This window comes from Bombus affinis, unplaced genomic scaffold (assembly GCF_024516045.1).
Source record: "Bombus affinis isolate iyBomAffi1 unplaced genomic scaffold, iyBomAffi1.2 ctg00000187.1, whole genome shotgun sequence".
Taxonomy (NCBI): domain Eukaryota; kingdom Metazoa; phylum Arthropoda; class Insecta; order Hymenoptera; family Apidae; genus Bombus; species Bombus affinis.
The window spans coordinates 32,166-55,572 of NW_026108894.1; the positions used below are offsets into that span (position 1 = coordinate 32,166).

Sequence of the window (23,407 nt, forward strand, 5' to 3'; positions counted from 1 at the left end):
ATTTTTTGCATTTTTTGAATTTCGAAAACCAATTTTGCGCTATGACGGTAAGTATAACATGCACTAAAGAACTAAGCTGAGTCACAGTTCAAGTGAATCCATATTTTCAGCTTTTGTGTAAATAATTATTTATTATCATAAACAGTAACGCTTCAAAAATAATCAATGAAAATGATAAAACGGTAAAGTTTCTGCCGATTAAACAATGTTGCCAATACAGAATCGCTTCTTTAATAACAAGACATTCGAGATGGAACGCTTTCTTCTTCGATTCTGTCAGTTTCAATTTTCTTGAGAAGTAAGCAATAGGCTGTAATATTCCGTTGTCTCGGGGTTACTTCAAAACAGCTCCTAAACCGATCCCCACTTGTATCTGTATAAATGAATATTTCTTGATTTTGATCATATATTGATAGAGTCAAACTTAGAGATATTTCTTAAGCTTTTGGAATGACTTCCCACATTTCTCAGTCCAGCTAAATTCCACATTTTTCCTCAGTAAGTAATGAAGTGATTCCAAGAGTTTGTAAGCATCTTCTACGTACCTATAATAAAAATTAATTTTTCCTATCAATTGTCTTACATTTCTTTTGTTCTTTGGACGTTCAAATATGCGTATTGCTCTGAGGTTATCTTTTCCTGGTCGCACACCGCCATTTTCGATGATGTGACGAACATATTTCACTGAATTTTTTGCAAAATTACATTTGGCCAGTTTCAAGTGAAAGCCTTATTTCTTAATAGCCCTCATCAACAGCTCTATATGCCCGATATACTGGTCGAATGTTTCAGAAAAAACCAAGATGCCATCAATGTAATTTATGCAAAAAACTTACAATCTGTTCCTTCTAAGAATATTTACAATAGATCTGGAATCGAACACCTATATGGTCTTTTTTATATATGGAGTTTCACAGTTCTCACGACAAATTTGTGTTTGACGTGTAGAGGTTTAACAGGTTAAGGATAGTGCGAAATGATAAAAGCAGTTATTGCTGTCACAGCTTGTTATATGAATTTCTGATCCTTAAATAATCCTACGTACACAATATACAAGTATTGCGGAGATACCCGTTAATGCTGATGATTTCTGTGTACATTCGCTCGATGCTGTACTATATTCTGCTCGCCCGCGAACGTGTCTGTTTATTTATACTGGTCGAAGGAGAGTCGAAAAATTTGAATTTGTCTTGACCCGACGGTTGCCTGTAGCGGCGACATTGTTCTGCCCGGAGTTTACGTTACTTGTATTCTAACGGTCTTGATGCTCCGGCACAGAACAACAACATGATTTGATTTGTCCTCTAAATCATGTGCCGCTACAACGAATACCTCTCTGTATTTCTCTATAAGACAAAGCACTTCTTTTTTCTCTGGTCTGTTTAAATGTTCAAGGTTGTCAACAAATTTATCATTCTCCATGTACTCAATGAAGTTTATCTCTCTTCTCATCTGATCATTCTTTCTTTCTTTATTTTTCCCGGATATTATTTCTTCTTCTTTGTCATCTATCTTTCTATAACAATTTTTTTTAACTTTTTGAGCAATTCTCAAATCCTTATCTTGTATTAATTTGAACTTTTTATGGCGTCCAACCCTAGGACAAGGTGGTATGTGAACTTATCGTTGCGTACCACAAAAACATCCATTATTTCTTCTATTTTATTTATCTTCATTCGCGGTTTCGCCCGGACACTCGTGAGTCATTGCCACTGAGTTTTGAAAATACTCTTATGTTCGGTTAGATCTGCTTTTATTTGATCAACAATCTTTTGGTTAATAGAACTTGCATTGGCTCCAGTGTCATAAACACCTTTAACATCTTTCTGATCATTGATTCTAACTCGGTGTTTTATCAATGGTTTATATACTTCTCCGGGGTTTTTAGTTTTTTCATTCTCATCCAATCTTATTGACTTCTTGTTTTCGGATGCGAATATCTCAAGTGAATTTACCTGTTTGAAATTCTTCTGAACATTCTTGTTTATGTTCCTGCATAATTCTACCGGATGGAATCGGCCAGGAAAATTCAGTGATTCACAAAAGCTAGTTTCGCGAATGATAGATTTTAATTTCTATCAAGACATACCTTCATCTCCTGCATTTCTTTTCCTTTCATCTGAACTTCGTTATTGAATTTTTTGTGATAATTATCTTCATACTGTCCCAAAATTTTTATCAAATCATCTGTTGAGTATCGTTTCTTTATCGATTCTATCCTTAATGTGAATAGATAATCTGATAACAATCAAACCAATTCTTGTGTTTTCAATAGTCTTCCTCTCTTTTTCAAATATTAAGCTTTCTTTTTTTTTTTTAGCGTAATCAACGAACGAACCTGAAATATATTTGAAATTATACACGTATCGTGATGAAGACCAAACTTTATTGCTGAAAACTTTGAAAAATGAAGTCCTCCAATCTTCCCAATTATATTCTTTGTTCTTCAACAGATTTGTTTGATACCACTCCAGTGCTATTTTCTCCAAATACATCTTCAAGCACTTGATTTTCTACTCATAATTTGGATCTTGAATTTTTCCCACTCTGTTTCATAGTTTAACATCCAATCTGTGGCTTTTTGAGTCCCATGAAATTGCTTTAAAGCGAAGTACGTTCCTTCTCTTTTATAATTATCTAGTTTTTGAAGAATTTCCAAAAGTCTTTCCATGTCAAAACTAGATTTACTTTCAGTCTTTATTTTCCTTTTTTGAGATGATTTCTGATTCTTCTAAGTAAGTATTTTAAAATATAAAGTTTAAGTTCGTATCAATGTATGACGTCGCAGTCTCATCATCCATCGTGAGTGTGATATATTTCTATATTGGCCTACCTTGGTTACACTTTTTGAGGCGTTCTTAACAATTGATGAATTGAATAATCTAGGATGATAACTTCTTGATTGATATTCCAGCGGAAAAGACATAATTCACTTCATCTTTTGGTTTTCTTATAGATTCTACACATTCTATTCTTTCACCTTTTGTGTTTTCGTTTATGGTGATACGGAGAATAATCTTCAACGGCATGACGTAGTGAAAATCGATTTGTAATAACGTAAATCCTTAGGGTAAATCAGACGATCGATTCTGGAAAATCAATAATCGATTTTCCAAGTCCTAAATTACCATTCTTCTCTCGTGATCTAATCTATTCATCAAAATGACTACCAATAAAACAAAGCAAAAGTAAAAATGTCAGTTGGCGAGTAATTTAAATTCTATAGAATTTACATATACATTTTAATATATACATATGTTATCTATCATGCATCGACCTATTCTGAATCTTGGTTGTGTTTCTGAGAGTATTTTCTACCTCTCTGCTTTTTTCATTAGTTTTTCTTCTAACATCATTGCGTAAACCTTATACGCAGTGTTCAATAGTAATAGCCCTCTGTAGCTATATACTTCATGTTTACTACCATTTTTATTTATGGCTGTTATTTCTCCCTTTCTCCAATCTCTTGAGAGGTCTTCTTCATTCCAGATTGTTCTTACTATTTCTTTTAGTTTCCTTCTGGCTTCTCCTGCACCATATATTCATGCTTCATTTTTATCTTGTCTCTGCTTACTGCTTTCCTCTTGTTTATTCTTCCTATTCAATCCTCTATTTCCCTTTCTTCTAATTCTCCTGCATATCCCTTGTTTATCTTATAATAGGTCATTGAAATGTTATTTCCACTCTTCCATTTTTATATGAGCACTTGTCTTGCTTTTCTTCTTTCTCTTCTTATTAACATATGCCCATATTTCTGCCTTTGTTTTTCTTTGTTCTTCTTTTCTTTGCATAATATTTTATACTCTTCTTTTTCTGCTCTTTATACTTTTATACTCTTCTTATGTCATACTTGTTTTACTTTTTTAGCCTTCCCAAGACATGTTGTCAGTGCCTTTTCGTTTCCCAGTATTCTGCATCCTACCACTTTAGTCCTCTTGTTCTTCCTCATTTTCGCTTGCATTGCTTCTATTAATTCTATTATGCAATTCAATGAGTGACCGATGATAGCGATGGAACATACGAATCACACATTCGTCTTTTTAATAATTCCCATAGATTTTCTGTGGGTCTGAGGTCGAAGTTTTTTGCACAACAATCTAAAACTAGAAATGTTACAGTTTTTAGCCAATTTTTTATGCTTTTGCGTATATGCTTTAGTTTCCCATCTGGTTTGTTTGAGGATATTTTTAATGAGTATTACTCTAAACGTTAGATATATACTGCACGTTTCAAATTTGCTGCTTCATTTCAACTTGATATGAAGGGAAACCACAAGCATATATAAATTTATTAAATTATAATTTATTGTTTTCACTACTTGTTCTGCATTAGCTTCATATTCATAGCATTTATTACAATTTATATGGATAATTTTATTTCTTATGTATAGTGCAGCATCATTACTTATCCAGTGTTCTATTAAAAATTCGATACGAGGTCGTTGAAAGTCAAGCCAAAACTTCACTCCGAGCAAAAGCACCAAGCTAAGATATCGTGGCAGACCTGAGCATTATAAATCGACTTCATTACCCTCTTCATTTATTTGAAATTTTTTTATTCATTTATTTTGTAGTAACTGATATAAAACGAATATCACGCAGCCATTATACAAATAAATAGTAATAAGAGTTAAATAGTTTTCAAGGCATAAGTAATCATATGGAGAGGTAGAGTCACTACCTTCCGGTATCCACTATCCTACTATAATAAGAGTAGCTGTTGAAGGTAGCGAGTGAACTTTTATTATCCAAATGAACTTGTTCTTCGAGTCGTTTGGATAAACGTAGTACTACTGTATTGTCAAAAAATTTCTTATATTTCCTCTAACCATGATAATTGTACACATTTTATTTATGACAGCGAATAATGATTTATACAAAAGCTACGATTATTAACTCATCATTTTGTTCATATAAATACTAAAAACTTTTCTTTTAAATTTTCTTTGTACATACAACTGTATAATTTAGCTTGCTCACCGTATGCATTATTATCATTATTACAATATTTAGTAAATAAAATTGGCTTCGCGAGTTATAAAAAAAATAAAAAAAAAAAAAAAACGATATGTGAAATTGTTGATTTATGAAATTTTAATAAAGAAATAATAAATGTTTTTTAATTCAAGAAATGCCATTCCTGTTAAGTAGTTATTTCTAGAGTTATTCCATTTATTTATAATTAAATGTTTCAATTGTTTATGAGTGTTTAAGTCACAAAGAAATCAATACAATTGGAAGTAACAGAGTACCATGTGTCCCCTCTGTCATAGCAACATAACATTCTTATTAAGCACCCATAGTTTATAATAATATCCTGATACTCATGATTATCGTGATGACTGCTCTATTCCAATCGATTGATTCTTTGATATAGCAACTACCCAAATCACTATATATATAAAAACACCAAGAATATCAATAAAAAATGGCTCCCTCATTCAGCATTCAATCAAGTATATAATATATATAATTATAATTAAGTATAAGTATACTTAAACACCTTTTTACCACCCAGAAAATAAGTTTATTTCAAAATTATGAATTTTAAAGTTTTCATTTGTTTTTTTAAAAAGAATAAAACTTTGTAACACATGTTATAATTTGTTAATACAGTAAGTTATTAATTTTTCACACAGATATTCTTGTGTGATAATTGTTATTTTATATAGGTTGGGGTTGATAATCAAGCTGATTATCGTCTAATCTCTCCCAATGCGTCTTAGCAATTAACACGTGGTCGACTCCTAAGACAAAAAAGCGTCGTTAGGAGTCGTACCAACATAACCCTAGTAACCTTTTAGTAACCTTTAGTAGCGGTCATACCAACTGAGCATTTCTCAACACTTCCCTTTGATCGCTAGTTTCTAAAAGCCCTATAGCTTTGGTAAAATACTGGGTCTTAACTCTATTTAACCCTTTGGTAAGAATGTCGGCAATATTCTCAGAACTAGATATATAGATATAATCCAGTATCCCCTTCGACACGCAGTTCTTAACGTAAAAGTAACGCACTTGAACATGTTTAGAACTCTCGGCCACTACTTCATCCTTGGACCATGAGATCGCTCCAATGTTGTCACAAAAATTTTTGCATGGACGCGGACAATATGACGATTGACCTAACTCCCTTAATAATGACATCCACACAGTCTCTCTAGCTGCCTCTTGCATCGCTACAAACTCTGCCTCGCATGTCGATTGAGATATGATTGGTTGTTTCTTCGACAACCAAGACACCGCTCCACCAGCAAGTATAAAAACATAACCGCTTCTAGACTTCCTATCTATTGCACAGCCTGCAAAGTCTGAATCACAAAACACCTTTAGAGGTTGCCCTGTCCTTTGGTATACTAACTTTAAGTCTTTAGTTTTCAACAGGTACCTAAAAACACGTTTCACTGCCTTCCAGTCAGACACCGTCGGATTCGCACATCTTTGGCTTAATTTTCCTATTGCGCACGCGACATCAGGACGGCTTACTGTGGCGATGTACATTATATGCCCCACAGCCTGTTCGTACAACTTATTGTCTACTGGTTCACTATCCACAATGTCTAGACCAGCCTCGCACTCCTTGGCTAGTGGTGTAGACACTCTAACCTCTTGAGTAATGCAAACAGTTCCAACATTTGACTTATCTGCGTGGATTGGTCGAACACCACGGTAGTGCTGTTTGGCTTACTCAAGTGGATGGATAGGAATTGAGTATCGCTTCCTAGCATCCTCACATCTAGTTTCTCCTTAATCCTAGTTTTGAACGCGTGAATCATAGCCTCCGTACCGAATACAAGGATATCATCCACATACACAGCCACAATGAGATCTTTGGATGTGTTCACATACATGCATGGATCACTCACACATGGGTTCAGATTCATATCTCTCAAGATACAATTTATATACTTAAACCACATTCTCCCCGCTTGTTTCAAACCATATAAACTCTTTTTAAGCTTACACACATACTGAGTTCTGTCCTTCCCCGGAACCTTGTAGAAATCAGGTTGCTCCATATATATGTCCTCATCCAAAGGACTCTTTAGATACGCACACTCCACATCAATGTGTTCGTAACACCACTCATTCTCCGCACACAGAGCAAGCAATATCCTTAGCTTTACTATTGGGCTAAAGGTTTCGGAATAGTCTACTCCAGGCCTTTGCCAGAATCCTCGGGCTACAAGTCTAGCTTTATGCCTATCTGGGTCTCTTTTCATGACTAGCACCCACCTACAATCTATCACATTTCAATCTAAAGGTCTTTTCACTATATCCCACACATCTTTGTTCGCTAGATTTTCTAACTCCTTCGCAATTGCATCTGTCCACTTTTGAGCATCTGGCCCCTTCAGAGCATCGTGCACATTCACTGACTCACATGAACCTTGCTTTCTACAAGCTGTCGCAACACAGGCACAAATATTGCACGTCTTTGGTTTGTGCAATCTCGCTGATCTCCTAGGTACGATTGGTGCACTCACAACTTCTTGCTGACTGTTTTCATTTGTTAGGCTATCCAGGAAGTAGTCACTGTGTCCCTCATCGTTTTCACCGTCGCTTTGAGTCTCTATATCGGTTGTATTACCTCCTCCTTGGAGTTCGAAGTCTTCAACGTCCCATATCCATTCGGTGAATCTCCTTTTGATATTCCTTGCATCCACTTTCATACGCTTATAGGGGAATACGTTTTCCTCGAACCTGACATGACAAGAAATTATTACCCTTTTGGTCTTCGGTAGGTAGATTCTATATCCCTTGACCTGTCTGTCATAACCTAAAAATATCCCTTCATCTGCCCTGCTGTCGAATTTACCTTCATCTGGGCTTTTTAGGTACCAGACTCTGCATCCAAATACCCTTATAGGCTATTGATCTCCCCTTGGATGTCGCATCCCTTACCTTTCCACAGTTCTAGTGGGATCTTATCTCCGATAGCAGTGGATGGGCATAGGTTCCTGATATGGCATGCAGTGTTCACGCTTCTCCCCACAGATAGTCAGGAAGCCCTGATTGGATTAGTAGGCATCTAGGCATCTCAACCAGTGTCCTGTTCGCCCGTTCTGAAACTCCATTTTGCTCAGGGTTCCTCGGAACATTCTTTCTGTGCAAGATACCTCTCTCCTTTAAATAGTTCTCAAAGTCAACCCCTGTATACTCTCCTCCGTTATCTGTCTGAAGGGCACAGATTCTCGATTGATGTAGGGCTTCTACTTCCATCTGGTATTCCTTGAAGCACCTGAATACCTCGCTCTTCCTACTGATGATCTTAACGTACATGTACCTGGAGAAATCATCTATGAACGTTACAAAATAATTACCTCCACCTAACGATCTGCACTGGGCTCTGCCACTGACATCGCTGTGTACGATTTCTAGAGGACGTTGGCACATGTGGTGGGCTGTCTTCGGGAATGGCACCTTTGTCATCTTTCCTTTTACGCATACTCCACATAGCTCGTCTTGTCTCTTGGACTCCTCCTTCACACTTTCTATAGGAATCTTTCTCATTGCATTTCCATGCAAGTGACCCAATCTCTCGTGCCACGACGTGGTACCCTTGTATGCCCTTGCCCCAATGACCTCAATGTCTCGGTCATCCTGGCTAGCTTTCTCCTGATCATGCTCCATGGACAGGCCTGCCATGTGCTCCTCCGCAGGTATCGTCTCCAGATAGTATACGTCGTCTCCAACCTTTGAGTTGAATACGACATCTCCGTCATCGTGTTCCAATGGCTTCATCCCTAGTGCACACTGTGGTGACGCCCTTTTTTGCTAGTTGTCTAATCGAAATTAGATTTACGTCTAGCTCGGGCACCCACAGAGCGTTGGATAGGGATAGCGTCCAGCCACCGCAGGACTCCGCCATCTTTACGATGATTGTTCCCCTTCCCTTGACTTCCAGGTACCCCTTGCCGATTCTGATCTGTCCCGTCGCAGGCGTGAATTCTACGAATCGGTGTCTGTCCGATGTCATGTGGTTTGAGGCGCCTGAGTACAGGTAACTTATCATCTCCCTACTCATCTGGCTGATCGAAGACAAAGCCAGAGTCGATATAAGTCCCTTAGACCTTGGCCTTTCTTCCGATCCTCTATCCCTCCTTTTCTCTTTCTGGTTCCTTTCCTCCTTGTCTCCCTTTTGGTCTCGGCATTGATACGATATGTGACCCATTTTGCCACATATGTAGCACTTCTGATCATGTGTGTCCTTTGTCTTCGGCCTGGCGCCATCTTTGTGCTGCTTGGACTTCCCTTGTCTCCGGGTCGCCATAGCGTTGCCCCTTTCGAGTGATCCTTTCGCCACATCGAGTCTCCTCTCCTCGAGTAATAAATCAGATTTTACAACACTCGCGCTCAGATCCTTATCGATTCTCGTTGTTCTGAGATAGGTTGAGTAATCTGGGTCCGCCACGAGGCCGGCTAAGAGAAAACACGCCCTAACGTGGTCTTCGTTTTTTATACCTACGCTGGATAATTTGTCGCATAGATCTTGTATCCTCCCGCAATACTCGGACACGTCCATGCTAGGGGTCTTCTCCATTGTTCCTAATTCTCGCATGCATAATACAATGTCCATCGCCGTGGATCTCCCGTGGATATTTTCTAATGCCTTCCAGCACTCCCTTGCTGTTTTCCGGGTCCTGATATCCTCAAGGTATTGGGGGCGTACATGCCGGAAAATATACGCACGTGCTTTGTTGTCGATCTTTATACATTCTGGCTTCATCATTTCCGCTGGCGTAAATCCTGGCTGTACGGCATCCCAGCAGCCCAGAAAGACCAACGAAGCTTCCGTCATTGTTCTCCAGTATTCGTAATTTCCTTTCCTCAAGATTGGATTCATCTCCTTGTCCACATCGGCCATGCTTTCTTGGTCGGACATAGTGTGCTTTCTCCTCGGATAATTTCACAAAAAAATTCAAAACTCAAAAATATATATCTCTCCTGCCGCAGTTTACTGCTCTGGGCCCATAACCTGTTATTTTATATAGGTTGGGGTTGATAATCAAGCTGATCCACTCGGATTGGTTATCACACCTTTTATTTTCTCTCCTATACAAAACACCAAATCACACAGCAAACGTCTAATCTCTCCCAATGCGTCTTAGCAATTAACACGTGGTCGACTCCTAAGACAAAAAAGCGTCGTTAGGAGTCGTACCAACATAAACCTAGTAACCTTTTAGTAACTAGCGGTCATACCAACTGAGCATTTCTCAACAATAATAATAATTTGTTATCCAAATTGCAGTTCAATTGGTGCTGCTATCTTAACAAAACACAACTCATTTTATAGCTTATTTAATCACCTATAACATTCATTCTTAATATTTTCCTCTATCTCCACTCAGTCCCCAGATATATACCAATAAGTAAGAGAAGAGGCTGATTTTTACAATTATACCACTACTGATTGTGTATTGTTGAAAATAATCTCTTACCTTGAACAGATTGTCATTCTCAATTATCAATAGGAACACATTAAACGATAGGACAACAATTTGAATTTTTTAATGAAATGGATATAATTTAATTCGATGTAATTCGACTGGACTAGTGGGATATATATATAAAAAATAAAAGAATAAAAATATAGTTACAATATATTCCAGTAACATCCTCCATTTCAAGTAGTATAAATGCCAATGAAGATGGTTCACAGATGCAAAAGCACAAAGACTGTTGAAAGCCACCCTGATGTATCTGCAAACAACATATTATCAAATTATTAAGTTTTACTTATTTATTTACTCCAATTATTTTTTTTATTCTCTGTAGATCTCATATCAAAAATTCAAATATATTTAAGCTCTTGGTTATTTAAAATAGTAGATTAAAAATATTATTTTATTGTAAGTATAAATATAATATGGATTAGATTTTGAAATATGTAATATTATTTCTTTGATCAGAATTTCACAATTAGATTCTATTGAACAATAAAATCACAAACTTAACCGTTTGCGTCCCAAGCAGCGCGATCGCGCTGTTTAGATTTTGTGTCGAAAGGTCCCAGTACATTTGAACGCTACGGACGACTGACGGTATTCTGTATTTCATTGTTATCTTCTCAATAATTTTTATTGAACAAAACTGTTAGGAACATGATACATTTACACTGTACATGTGAATGTGTGTGTAAGCGTCAGAGGACGTCCAGGCCTTAGTTGGGACAAAAGACAAGAGTCAGTCGTTAGAAGTATCTGGAAGAGTCGGTTGACAACAAGCGTGCGTGCGAATAGGATTTCGAGGTCTTTAGAGTTTAAGATATATGTATAACTGTTGTGTGCTAAATAAAGGGAATTATTTGTATTTCCGAATCCTTTCTATATCTTTACAAAAACTTGAAATATTTATAAACTATGTCAGAAAAATAACAAATATGACGAGCGTTATTGCGCCGCTTGTTTCTCTTCGCAATCGATTAAGACAAGCGTTAGCGCGCTGTTCGCGATTTTTCGACTCCTGAGACTCAAACGATTAAGACATTTATTGTTGCATGTTGCACAAATCCAAGATAGTTAATCCATTGCCTTGCGATTTAAGTACCAATAGCGCGTGCTATAACCAACGGCAGTGCACCAAAGTTGTGCAAATCGCACCGTTCTTCTGATGAGTAACGTACAACTGTAGAGGACAGGTATATATGGATGTTTGACCATGAGATTTATTGCAAATTATCGTTTGTTGTCGTAACCGTCGAATTTATTTAAAATAATAAATTAATGTACAGCCTATATTCGCTAAGTCGTTAGTACAAAGTATAAATCGCAAAATAAAATCGCGGATAAATACTCGTCCCGTAACTCGGTAAATAACTCGTGATAACACTTGGATCGCTCGTTGATACAGAAAGATGCTCGTAAATACTCGTAGATACTAAACTGTTTCTGGTTGCGTCGGTTTATTTATACTGGACAATGCGGGGGGGGGGGGGGGGAGTCGGAAGATTCAAATTCGTCTTTATTCGACAGTTATGCGTAGCGGCGACATTGTTTTGCCCGGAGTCGAAAGAGGATTCGAGGCAATGATAAAGGAAATTAAAGGTATATTCGAAAAGCAAGTGGAGAAGCTGAAGAGGGAAATGAAAGAGGAAAGGGAAAGAAGGGAAAGAGAGAGAGAGAGAGTGCCAGAGAGAAAGGAGAGTGGGAAAGGGAAAAGAAAGAATTATTGGACAGAATCAGAAGAATTGAGGAGGATCAGGACAGGGCAGAGAGAGAGAGAGAGGGAGAGAGAGAGAGAGAGAGAGAGAGAGAGAAAGGAAGAAGAAACATAGTAATTAAAGAAGTGGACTGGAACGAAGGAAACAATGATGAGACAGTAAACGACTTTATAAACGAAAAAATGAGGATAGGGGCAGAAGTAGAAAAAGCACATATGATAAAAGTGTGGGGGGGGGCAAGAACACAATAATATTCGCGACAATGAAATCGATGAAGGAAAAAATAAGGATAATGAAGGAGAAAAGCAAATTGAAAAAGGCGGTATACATAGATGACGATCTGACAAGAAAAGAAAGGGAGGTACAGCAACAAATGAGAAGGATAGCCAGAGTAAGAAGGGAAAAAGGCGAATATGTAAGGATTGAATATAAGAAACTAAAAATAAAAAATAGATGGTACAGATAGAACGAAAATGAAGAGAGGCTGGAGGAAGAAAGAAAAAGAGGCGGAGAAAAATGAAAAAAGGGGAAAAGGGGGATAAAAAGAGGATGAAAATATGCTTCTGGAATGTAGCAGGGCTAATAAGTAAGGACAAGGAGATATGGGAATATCTGAAGACGTGATCGGACTCACGGAAACATGGATAGAGGAAGGCAAATGGGAAAAATTAAAATATAGACTACCCAAAGAATTCGACTGGAAATGCAGGGCAACAATGAGAGTAAGGAAAAAAGGAAGAGCAAAAGGGGGAATAGTAACGGGTATAAATAAAGAACTAAGAGGAATAGTAAGTAGAAAAAAAAATATACAACGACAAGACGTATAGGATAATGATGCTTTATAATCAAGATACAAAAGGGACATGGAAGAAGATAGAGGAAAGAGTAGACGGAAGACAAGAGGAAGTGATGATCATTGGCGGAGAGTGGAATACAAGAACGGGAGAAGAGGGTGGGCCGATAAACGAGGGCCTAGGGAAAGAAAAAAACAGACGATCAAAAGACAAGACAATAAACATGGAAGGAAGGACACTGCTAAAGTATCTGAAAGAGAGATGCTGGACGATAATCAATGGCAGAGATAAAGAAGGAGAGGAATGGACATATATTGGGGAGAGAGGAAACTCAGTAATAGATTGTGTGATTGACAATCAGGAGACGACAGAAGAAATAATCGACATGAAAATAGGAAAAAGAACAGAGTCGGACCACATACCGTTAGAAATAAAAATAGGGGGGGGGGGGATTATAAAAAAATGAAAAAAAGAAAGAAGAAGAGCAGGAGAAAAGGGAATGGACAAATGAAAGTGTAGAAAAATACTTGGAGGAATGTAAGGATTGGACCTGGAATGGAAGAACAGTAGAGGAAATGTGGACAGAAATCAAAAACAAGATAAACGAAGCAATGCCAAAGAAGAAAGTGAAGATAAGGAAATGGGGCATGGAAGAGAAAGAGTGGTACGACAAGGAGTGGAAAAAGAGGAAAAAAGAGATGAAAAGGAAAATGACAAAGTTTCTGAAAAGAAAATGCAGTAGGGAAGCGCTCATAGAGGAAAAAAAGACATTCAAACAGTGACGCAAACAAAGAAAGGAAAGACACGAAGAAGAAGGAATGGTGAAAATCAAGAAGATCAGAACAAAACAAAAAGTATGGAAATACATAAATAAATATAAAAGAAGAAGAGAGAGTATAGATGAAGAAATAAACGAAGAAGAGTGGAAAAATCACTTTATGGAAATTTTAGAAGGAACAGAGCACAAAGAGGGCAGAAAAACGGAAGCATCGAGCAGAAGAGAAAATAATGAAGGAGAGACAAGATAATATGGAGAAGAGGTGATCTACCAACTAAGAAACTTGAAGGAGAAGAAAGCAATGGGGAAAGACGGGTTAGAAAATGAAGTATGGAAGTATGCACCGAAGGAAGTAGGGGAAGCATTATGGGATTTGTTAAGGAAAATATGAAATGGGAAGGGGATATCAGAAGATTGGAAAAAACGAGTAATATGTCCGATATACAAGAAGAGGGACAAGAAAGTAGCGAAAAGTTACAGAGGAGTAACATTAATGGACACATCATACAAGATCTACGCAGGGATACTGGACGAACGGCTGAAAGCAGAGATTGAAACCAAACTGGAAGAGAGTCAATTCGGATTTAGAAAAGGAAGAGAAGTGACCGACGCGGTATTTGTGATAAACCATATTATAGACAAACAGTTGAGTAGAGAAAAAGGGAAACTATATGCCTGCTTTGCAGACTTAGAAGCGGCGTTCGACAGGCTAAACAGAGAGAAATTGGAGGAGAAAATGAGAAAAATGGGGATTAACAAAAAACTAATTCAAAGGACAAAAGAGTTGTACGCAGAAACAAAGAATGTGGCGAGAATCAAGGATAACAACACAAAAGAATTTTGGGCAGTAAGGGGAGTCAGACAAGGATGCTCGTTGAGCCCGACGTTATTCAACGTCTACGTGGCGGGGCTGAAAGAAAAATAAAGGAAAGGACAAGTCGGGAACATAATGGTAGGAGAAAGGAAGGTATGGTCATTGGCATATGCAAACGATATTGTGCTGATGGCGGATAGAGAAGGGGAGCTAAAGGAAATGCTAAAGAAATTCGAAAAATTTTCAAAGGAAACCGAATTGGAGCTGAGCACAGAAAAGACCAAGATATTAGTTTTCGAAAAAAGAAAGAACAAGAGGAGACAAAGAAAATGAAAATTAGGGGAGTGGACGAGATAAGATACCTAGGGTACATACTACAGAAAAACGGCAGTGATGAGAAACACATACAAGATAGGAAAAAGAGAACAATAATAGCAATGAAGAAAACATGGAGCGTGGGAGAACAAATTTTCAAACAGGACTACAAGAGGAGAACGAAGGTGTTTGGAGCACTGGTAGAGAGCGTGGCACTGTTTGGAACAGAGGTGTGGAACTGGAACATGGAAGAAAAGCTGGATAGAATACAAAGAAGATATGTGAAATAGATCTTAGGTTCAGATATGACAACACCGAATTATATGTTGATAGAAGAATGCAAGCTAACAGAAATAAAAAAAAAGCATTAAGAAAAGCAGCAAGGTATGAAGGGAAAGCCATAGAGTGAAAAAAAGGAACTAGTAAAGGAGTGCATAAAGTAAAGAGAGAGAAACTGGAGGAATGGCCAAGAAGGGAAAAGAGCAAGAAAGAGAAAGAAAGGACTAGAAGAGGTAAGAAATGGAGGGATACAGATGGAAGCAAGAGAAGAGCAAGAAAGGATGGCAGTACACCAAATTATAGAAGAAAGGAGAAAAAAAGAAGCAGAAGAGAGGAGGAGAAGGACAAGCGAATCAAAATACTTAAAAGGAAGACTGAAGCGGAAGGACAGAAAAATATTAGCGAGATTCAGATGTGGAAACGAGACTAAAGCAAGAGAATACTGGAAAGAAGAGGGGAAAAAAAGATGCAGGCTATGTAAAAGGAAAGAAGTAAAACGTGTAATAGAAGAAGAATGCCAAATAACGGGAGGACCAAAGGACACAGAAAAAATACTAAACGAGACTGGAGGACTAACAGAACTGAAAACAATAATGGAGAAGAGAAGGGCAATACAAGACGGGGAGGAATAAGGAAGCATAGCAAGGAGGCAAAAGCCCAAAAGTTGCCATAATTTTAGAGACAGAATAATTAAGGGAGTGCAATATAATAGAGTGGATAAGAGGGGATGTAGATATATAAGAAGTGTAATAGGTAAACGAAACGTAAAATCGAAAGCTCGTCCAAAGCCGAAAGGCACAGACTAAGCAATAACGTTTTTTATGTTTTGTGTAAACTTTACAGGCTCTTGCTGGCCTTGATTTCGATATTGTTGCGTCTATATGCTTTGGAAAACAACTCCAATATTTCGCGTACAGTCTCACTGGTAAATCTCCCTTCGATAATCGTCCTCTTCGTTTATACTCTGGTAACGGTATATTTTTTAGTAATGATTCAGCTATCTCAATCCTATATTCAGTGTAAAACCGTTTTTTCCTAGTATTTATTTTGTTGAATAAAATGTACGAGTTAAACAAAGCAATATCAAAGAGGTAAAAGAAAACTTTTTGGTGGTATCCTTTCATACATTTCCTCATCACAGGGAAGCATGCTAACATTTGGTCTTACCGATCAATTCCAATCATTCCTTTATTATACTCAATGACACATTTTGGTTTCAAAGTACAATTGAATCGATTTTTGTCTGGTTCAATCATTTTTGCTGTTTCGTGTTTTGAAGAAAGAATATAAAAGTCTTGTTTATTTTTCCATTTCAATGCCAGTATTCCATTGCAGTTCCTCATTCTATATTCACCCTTTTTTAATTTTACTTTAGAAAAATCTTTTGGCATATTATTTCTGTTGGAGCACACTGTTCCAACAACATTACTTTTACTGTTAATTACAGATTTAAACAGTCCTTTATGTAATATTGACTGTGATAGTTCTTTGACAACACTTTAGGATGCACTGTCACTAGAATATATTTTATCACTACTAATGTATATTTTAAAATCATAGCAATTTTGACTCACATAATTTATAAAATTTTATACCGGATCTTGTCCCTCCCAATGGATTAAATTGTTTGTAGGATAAGCGTCCCTTATAATTCATCAATGATTCATTGGTAACAATGTCCTCTTGCGTTGTATATGCTTCTTATAAATCTTTGATTCAAAAAAAAGGTTTAAAAAAGGTTTTATTTTACATAATTTATCTGTATTGTTAGCCAAATTGTTATCTGCAAAATGCAAACATCTAGTTACTTACAGAAATCTTTTGAATGACATCGTTTTTCTGAAAATTGGAGTTTCTATGACTGCTCTCTTAGATCAATTTATTTGTATTGTTAGTTTCTTAACATCAGTCATTATTATACATAGTGCAAAATATACTTTGATTCCACCACAGTTTACAGGAAACCAAGTTTCGTCTAGTTTTAGTTTTTTATTTCCATTGTTCATTATTTGATTTGCATATCGATTCATTTCCATAACAATATTTTCCCAAAATATATTATCAAATATTATATTAAAAACATCTACTTCTTTTTTGTTTTCACCTAACTTACTCAAAGTTGCCACTTTTATACCACAAATCTCTGTATAGTTTCAAATTTTTGGTACATTAGTTTCTTCTTTCCAAATCCATAGCTCTAGTTGTTGATGATTACTGTGATCTTCGTCGTCGGTATCATCTTCGATAACCAGTCGCTTACAACGTTCTCGTACAGAAAGTGAAATATCACTACTGTCACTATCACTATTTAAAATATCTATTAAATCACTTTTTGCGATGTTAGCAGAACTTTCAATGTCCTCAACAACGCTTAACATTCTTTTTAAAGTTATTTTTAGGGGTACCTTTATAATATTTTTCAAGAAAATATACTGCACCTCCGAATGCGGACAAGAAAAAAAAGCATTTGTCGCATGTATCCCAACAAATATACAAAGTTTCACGTACAAAGTGCACGTGTTGTTTATGTTTGGCCCGAAGGATATACCACGTCTCTAACACGACGTTGTAGGTTAAAAGCTTAATGATACAATAATGTTAATTGAAAATACTTATAAACTGTAAACAACAATGTGATATTGTAAATAGTTATAATGTAAATATTTTTAAATGTCAGAAAATGTTAATAAATCATGCCAAAATTTCAAAATTTTTATTTTTCCTATTAAATTGGAATTGCATCACTGATTAAGCTTTATGCTATAACAATTAAAGTTTCAAAAATAAAATAGAATCATAAAATAATTACTTCTTTACTCATAATGCATTACTACAATAATCTTATTTTATTAACTGAATAATGCTTAATAAATATTATTAAGAAAAATGAAATTTATGAGAGTACTGTGTATGTTTTATTAACTTTCCTTTGACATTGCACTTTTTAACAATCAACATATGTATTTATAAATTAATTAAAGATTTAATTTCTGTTATTTTTGCTTCAAAGGTGGAATATACTTACGAAGACAAACTCAAGGAAAACAACTCAACAGCTTTCACTAAACTATGTTTTGTTACAAGTTGAGGTAATTGTTTACATCTTTGTGGCAACAGCAGAGAATGACAGTATTCAATCGGACTAGCATTAATTGCAATTATATCATCTTTGTCTGTATTATTTAAATTCATTATTTGTTCTTCTGACACAAGTTTTGTAAAGTTAAAATCTTTCTCATTGAAAGGTTAGTTCATTGAAATAATATTTTCTGGAGATCTTGTTTTATAACCGCGATCAATATTTAGCTAAAATTAATAAAAATGGTCAGTATTAAATATTAAAAAAAGTAAATATTATTTATTATAAGATTACCAATAATAAAGAAAATTTATATAATGATTAAAACAAGTTTGTATGGTATGTTTTGTCAGAGGACAATATATAATTGGATTGTTCATATAAAACTTTTATAAAAATTTGAATCATTAAATATTTTAGATATTTAATGCCTATGTCTAATGAATAGAAAATATCAGTACATATAAGAATCAATCTAATATACATTACTATTTTATCTTCATCAGTATAAGATTAATTATTTTTTAGATGAGAAAAAAATTTGAAATTTGATATAAGATGTTTTTTTTTTTGGTAAACTATTATATGGCACACCATTACATAAATTCGGTTGTAGGACTCTTTTGACCCCGTTCACTGGCTATACTTTTTAGATAAAAGTAGCTTTAGATAAAAACTGCTATTTTACTAATTTTGTATTCCTTACAATGTTTAGATATTTTGCAAATTTTTAACCACAATTTCTATGGATTAAATTAACGGAAGTCATATTCACAAGACACAAGTATTCCAAGATCTGGTTAATGACTAAATGTACAAATGAAGGTGCAACATCCCATTGGAAGATAAAGTACATTATTGGCAAACAGATACAGGTACAGGTACAAGCTAATGAGTTCAGAAGTCTTCCAACAAAGTCTCAGCCACCATAAATGTCCGATGCTGAGAAGATAGATAAAATTGTGTAGGTCCGGCATATCATAGGTAACCACATTATTGTTCAAATCAATACCAACTCATTTTGCCAACTAACACTCTGGCAACGCACACATATTAATCTTTTTTGCAAAAAGATGTTAACGAGATGCTAGTCACAACAACTTAGTAATAGGCGACGTTTATAGCAGGGAGGCATGTTTAACCAGGGTATACTCATCATGTCAAAAAATGGCAATATTTTGTGTTATGGCGATTCATATCAGTAATAAAATTAAAAAATAAAACCGTCATTTCATTACAACTTAATTCTATATTATAACAGCCACACATACTCTGTATTTGGCCATTATACTTCATCGCTTACTTTTTGTGATACATTTTAGGTACACAATTTTCAAAGTTTTCAAAGAAGGCACAACAGCTAACTGGTTAATCAGCAATTGTATACTCCAATAAATGTACTGTGGCACGCAATATGATTTTTCTCAAATATTAAGTTTTCTGAATGTGAGGTTGGCGGTAGCCAAAACTTTCATCATTGAACTCCTCTACTTACAAGTTTTCTAACAATATATCATGCACTCTATGGACATTAAAGTACTGAATACTACAGTATTTCAAATTTATTTACTATGCAGAAAAAACAATATTACATTTATGTTTCATTTATAAATGTTATATTTATGATTGTATATATAAAATGCTATTTATCATAAGAATAAGGTAAGAAGAGAAGAAACATTTATGTCAAAATAGAATAAAAACTAGAATAGAATAAAAAAATAGAATAAAAAAAATATTGAAAAACAGACATTATATGTATACAGAAGAATTGAATCCTGAATCTTAGCATAGGACTTTAACGGATTACCATCATACTATCGCATTGTTTGTTAAATACCATAGTTGAATCACATTTTAGCGTAGTAGTAAAATTTCAATCACTAATGTTTCAAAAAATATTGGATCTTTGCCCTTATAATGGAATACTTTTGCAGAGTGAGGATCTTCCCATATGCAGAATTTTAACTAAATCAGTAATACAAATGTCTTGCAGTTCCCTTGTTATTTGTTAATTATGAATTTACATATATATGAGTCGATATAATTATTTTTTTCTTTTCATTGTGTTAAATAATTATATTAACTAAGTCATACTAGAGTAACTTAACACATTAGCACCATGACTCACATATATGTCATTTGGATTCCTCTGCTAGAACCTAAATGATATATATAGATGAGTTTCTAAATGCTCTGATGCCAATGTGTTAAAGGATTATAAGTTCTTTGAAATACAATCGGGGATAGAGACATTATGATTCTCACAATCATAAATCATAAAACATTAAATAATTTCAGTTCACTAATACGTATAAATTCCTAAAAGTATAATACATTGATTAATAAATAAACAATCCTGATATTGTCTTGGCAATATAATAACAAATATGATATATTCATTGCTACTTCTTTAACTGTTATTTTATATATGATTTTGCACTATAAAATTAATTTATATAATTTTATTGTTATAAAAATTCCTAGAATAAACAATATTATCTATATTATATTATTAGATATAATTACAGTTACATAATATTTATTTCATTTTTATTTTTGTAAATTGTCATTGATTTTGTAAATATTTTTGTTTTGTCTGCTTATTTTTATTTTATAAGTTATCAACAAACTGTACTTGTAAGTATTAAAACTAAGAGATAAGCATACGTAACAAGATTTATAGGTATTAATGACATTAATACACAAAACATATTTGTAATTATTAAAATTTGAACTAGAAAATTATCTTACGAATATTTATGCAAGGGATGGTAAAATTAAAGCATACATTTACACATATGACAAGTGAACAATAAAAACATGTGAAATATTTTATCCTGTAAATTACTATATTACTTAAACAAAATTGTAACAACTAAAAAATATTTAAAAATAAATTAAACAAATATTTATTATAATTAATTATTTAATAACATTACCTGGACTAAAAAGTGATATTTGCCTTCCAATATTTTCGAATCTTGAATGTTTAATATATAACGAAACACTCCATTCTTCTGGGCTTCCATCCACTTTTCTTTTAAAACCAAATCAAAATTAGATTCCTCATCTTTTTTAATATCTTCACTACAAACACAATTCGCTTCAGTAGAAGAATTGTAGGACATGACTGTGTCGGATTTTGTTATGTAGATTTAAATAATATGAAATCATTTAGCACAACTAACCACACCTATTTTAGGTATAAACTATGTGGTGATCGAAACATAACCTAGTTAATATTCTATGTAATATATATATATATACATATGTATGTATGTACTTCTCCATAGATTTCCTGCGAAATTAAATGATACTGACACGATAAAAATATTATAATACAGTGAGTTAGAATATGCAATAGTGAATACAATACATGTAAAACGAATTTATACCATATTTAGATTAAGTAGTTATATTTACTATTTTTTTGTGTATCACAATTACTTAGATGAAGTGAGAAGTGTTGTATAATATTAAATATTTATTTTTTATCTTTTATCTTAGGTATTTTAATCTACAATATGATAGTATTACATAATTTTTTTTACATTAAGATCTTATTAATTAACAATATCATTGTATTACTGTAACACTAGTTACATGAAAGTTATGATATGACTTTTTTAAAGAATTAAAGCATGATATCTTTATTATATTAGAAAATATGTTTAATCCTTTGCACTCCAAATTTTATTTCAATTTTGTTACCAGCAGCTCCTAACGCTTTTAAGTGTTTTATTTGAAATTTACTTTAACTAAAAAATAAGACAATTTAAATAAATAAAGGAAGAAACAAATTCATTTAAATACCAGTTTTATTCACGCTATTGTTGTATTTTGTAATTTTTAAGTGTATGTATTATGTATGTAAGTATTAAGTGTATCTTGAAACAATTTCCAGGATGCAATCCTTGTTTTCTTTCGCACATTTCACAAAAAAAGGTGGAATTGAAAGAATGTGGAGTGAGACTCGACAAAGTAGCTCCTGAAATAAAAACTGATGTTGAGTCATACTCGACATAGGAGTGCAAAGGGTTAATACATTAATAAAAAATTAATAGTACAAAATTTAACAAAGAAGAAATTAAAAGAAGACATTAAGTTACATTTAAAATTTGTATTTCATATTGAATTTGTTGATCTCTGTTAAAAGTTTCTCATAGTGGTATTAAAGCTAGTAAGTATAAGTAAATAAAGATAATTAGTTTAAAAAATTGTTATTTTAATGTTTGATCTCTGAATTAATTTTTTCATTCTGATGTTAATTTGAAATTTTATTAATTTTTAATGAAATCTTGTATTAGATTTAACTTTTTGTTGAAAAATATAAAAGAACAATTTTTTTCTATTGTAACTTTGGGAATATTTTGATTTAAATTTTCTTCTACTTCCTTTTCATTGTTATTTTTACTATCTGATATTATGAAAATCATTGTTAAAACTTGGAAACGCGCACGTCGATTATATTGTCTATTCGTTACAACACACGCACAAGGGTCGACTTTCGAGACTATGCATGCCGAACCGAAAAATCAATGGAAAACCATAAATAAGGAAAGAGAACAAGAAGTGTATCAACGCTATGTTACAAACAGCACGCCAGCGACATCCATATACGCATTCATCAAACACGCACAAATGTCGCAGGACACTTGAATTCCTAATAATTATTTTATATTTACAAATAATAATCACTACGGTAAATATATTTTCTATATTTCACTGTGCTTCTAGATGTTTTTGTGTTTTCTTTTATTTCTTTCATTTCTGAATCTTATTTGCTTTCTTTATGCTCTTCCATTTTCTAATGTAGTATAGCAAAGTCTGAATATTGTCTGGTCTATGTTTGTGAGTTAAAAATTAACAATTTTTTATTACAATTCTTTTGTATTGCCAGTCATAATTTACTTGCATTACTCTGTTTTGTACCACATAAATTTGGAACCTACATAAAGAACAATATAAAATAGCTATACTCTATATATATCTATATAATATCACAGAGGAAATTTCCTCTCTCATACATGTAGTATCTTAATGGGTCTTAGAGGAAAGGACAAGTAATGATGTTTTGATTTAATTAATAATATTCGAAGCAACGAAATAATTACAATGCTGTCGTACGTCTTATTTTCAGACGCGGCTTTCGACTTCCCGATTCACACTCTTCGGCTTCTACA

General features: G+C 34.2%; 1 protein-coding gene across 2 annotated transcripts; it reads right to left on the reverse strand.

Annotated features, from left to right (window-relative positions):
* Positions 1-409: 409 nt before the first annotated feature.
* On the reverse strand, positions 410-22,327 carry LOC126927653 (GDP-D-glucose phosphorylase 1-like). 2 transcript variants are annotated; one of them, XM_050743694.1, is made up of 4 exons: positions 21,164-21,441; positions 18,168-18,448; positions 10,601-10,703; positions 410-545 (listed from the first exon to the last, which is right to left on the reverse strand). In XM_050743694.1, exons 2-4 carry the CDS (start codon positions 18,332-18,334, stop codon positions 477-479), a joined length of 339 nt encoding a protein of 112 aa, XP_050599651.1. In that variant the 5' UTR covers positions 18,335-18,448; positions 21,164-21,441; the 3' UTR covers positions 410-476. The 2 variants fall into 2 exon arrangements, with proteins under 2 accessions (XP_050599651.1, XP_050599650.1); XM_050743693.1 differs by lacking the exon at positions 18,168-18,448 and adding an exon at positions 21,701-22,327 and having other exon boundaries at positions 504-4,503.
* Positions 22,328-23,407: the final 1,080 nt, after the last annotated feature.

Coding starts and splice junctions, on each gene's coding strand:
- LOC126927653 (XM_050743693.1), bottom strand. CDS start 21,352: ATGTCCTACAATTCTTCTACTGAAGCGAATTGTGTTTGTAGTGAAGAT. Junction 10,704..21,163: donor AATATCACTTTTTAGTCCAG/GTAATGTTATTA, acceptor TGTTGTTTGCAG/ATACATCAGGGTGGCTTTCA. Junction 4,504..10,600: donor GGATGTTACTGGAATATATT/GTAACTATATTT, acceptor TATAATGCTCAG/GTCTGCCACGATATCTTAGC.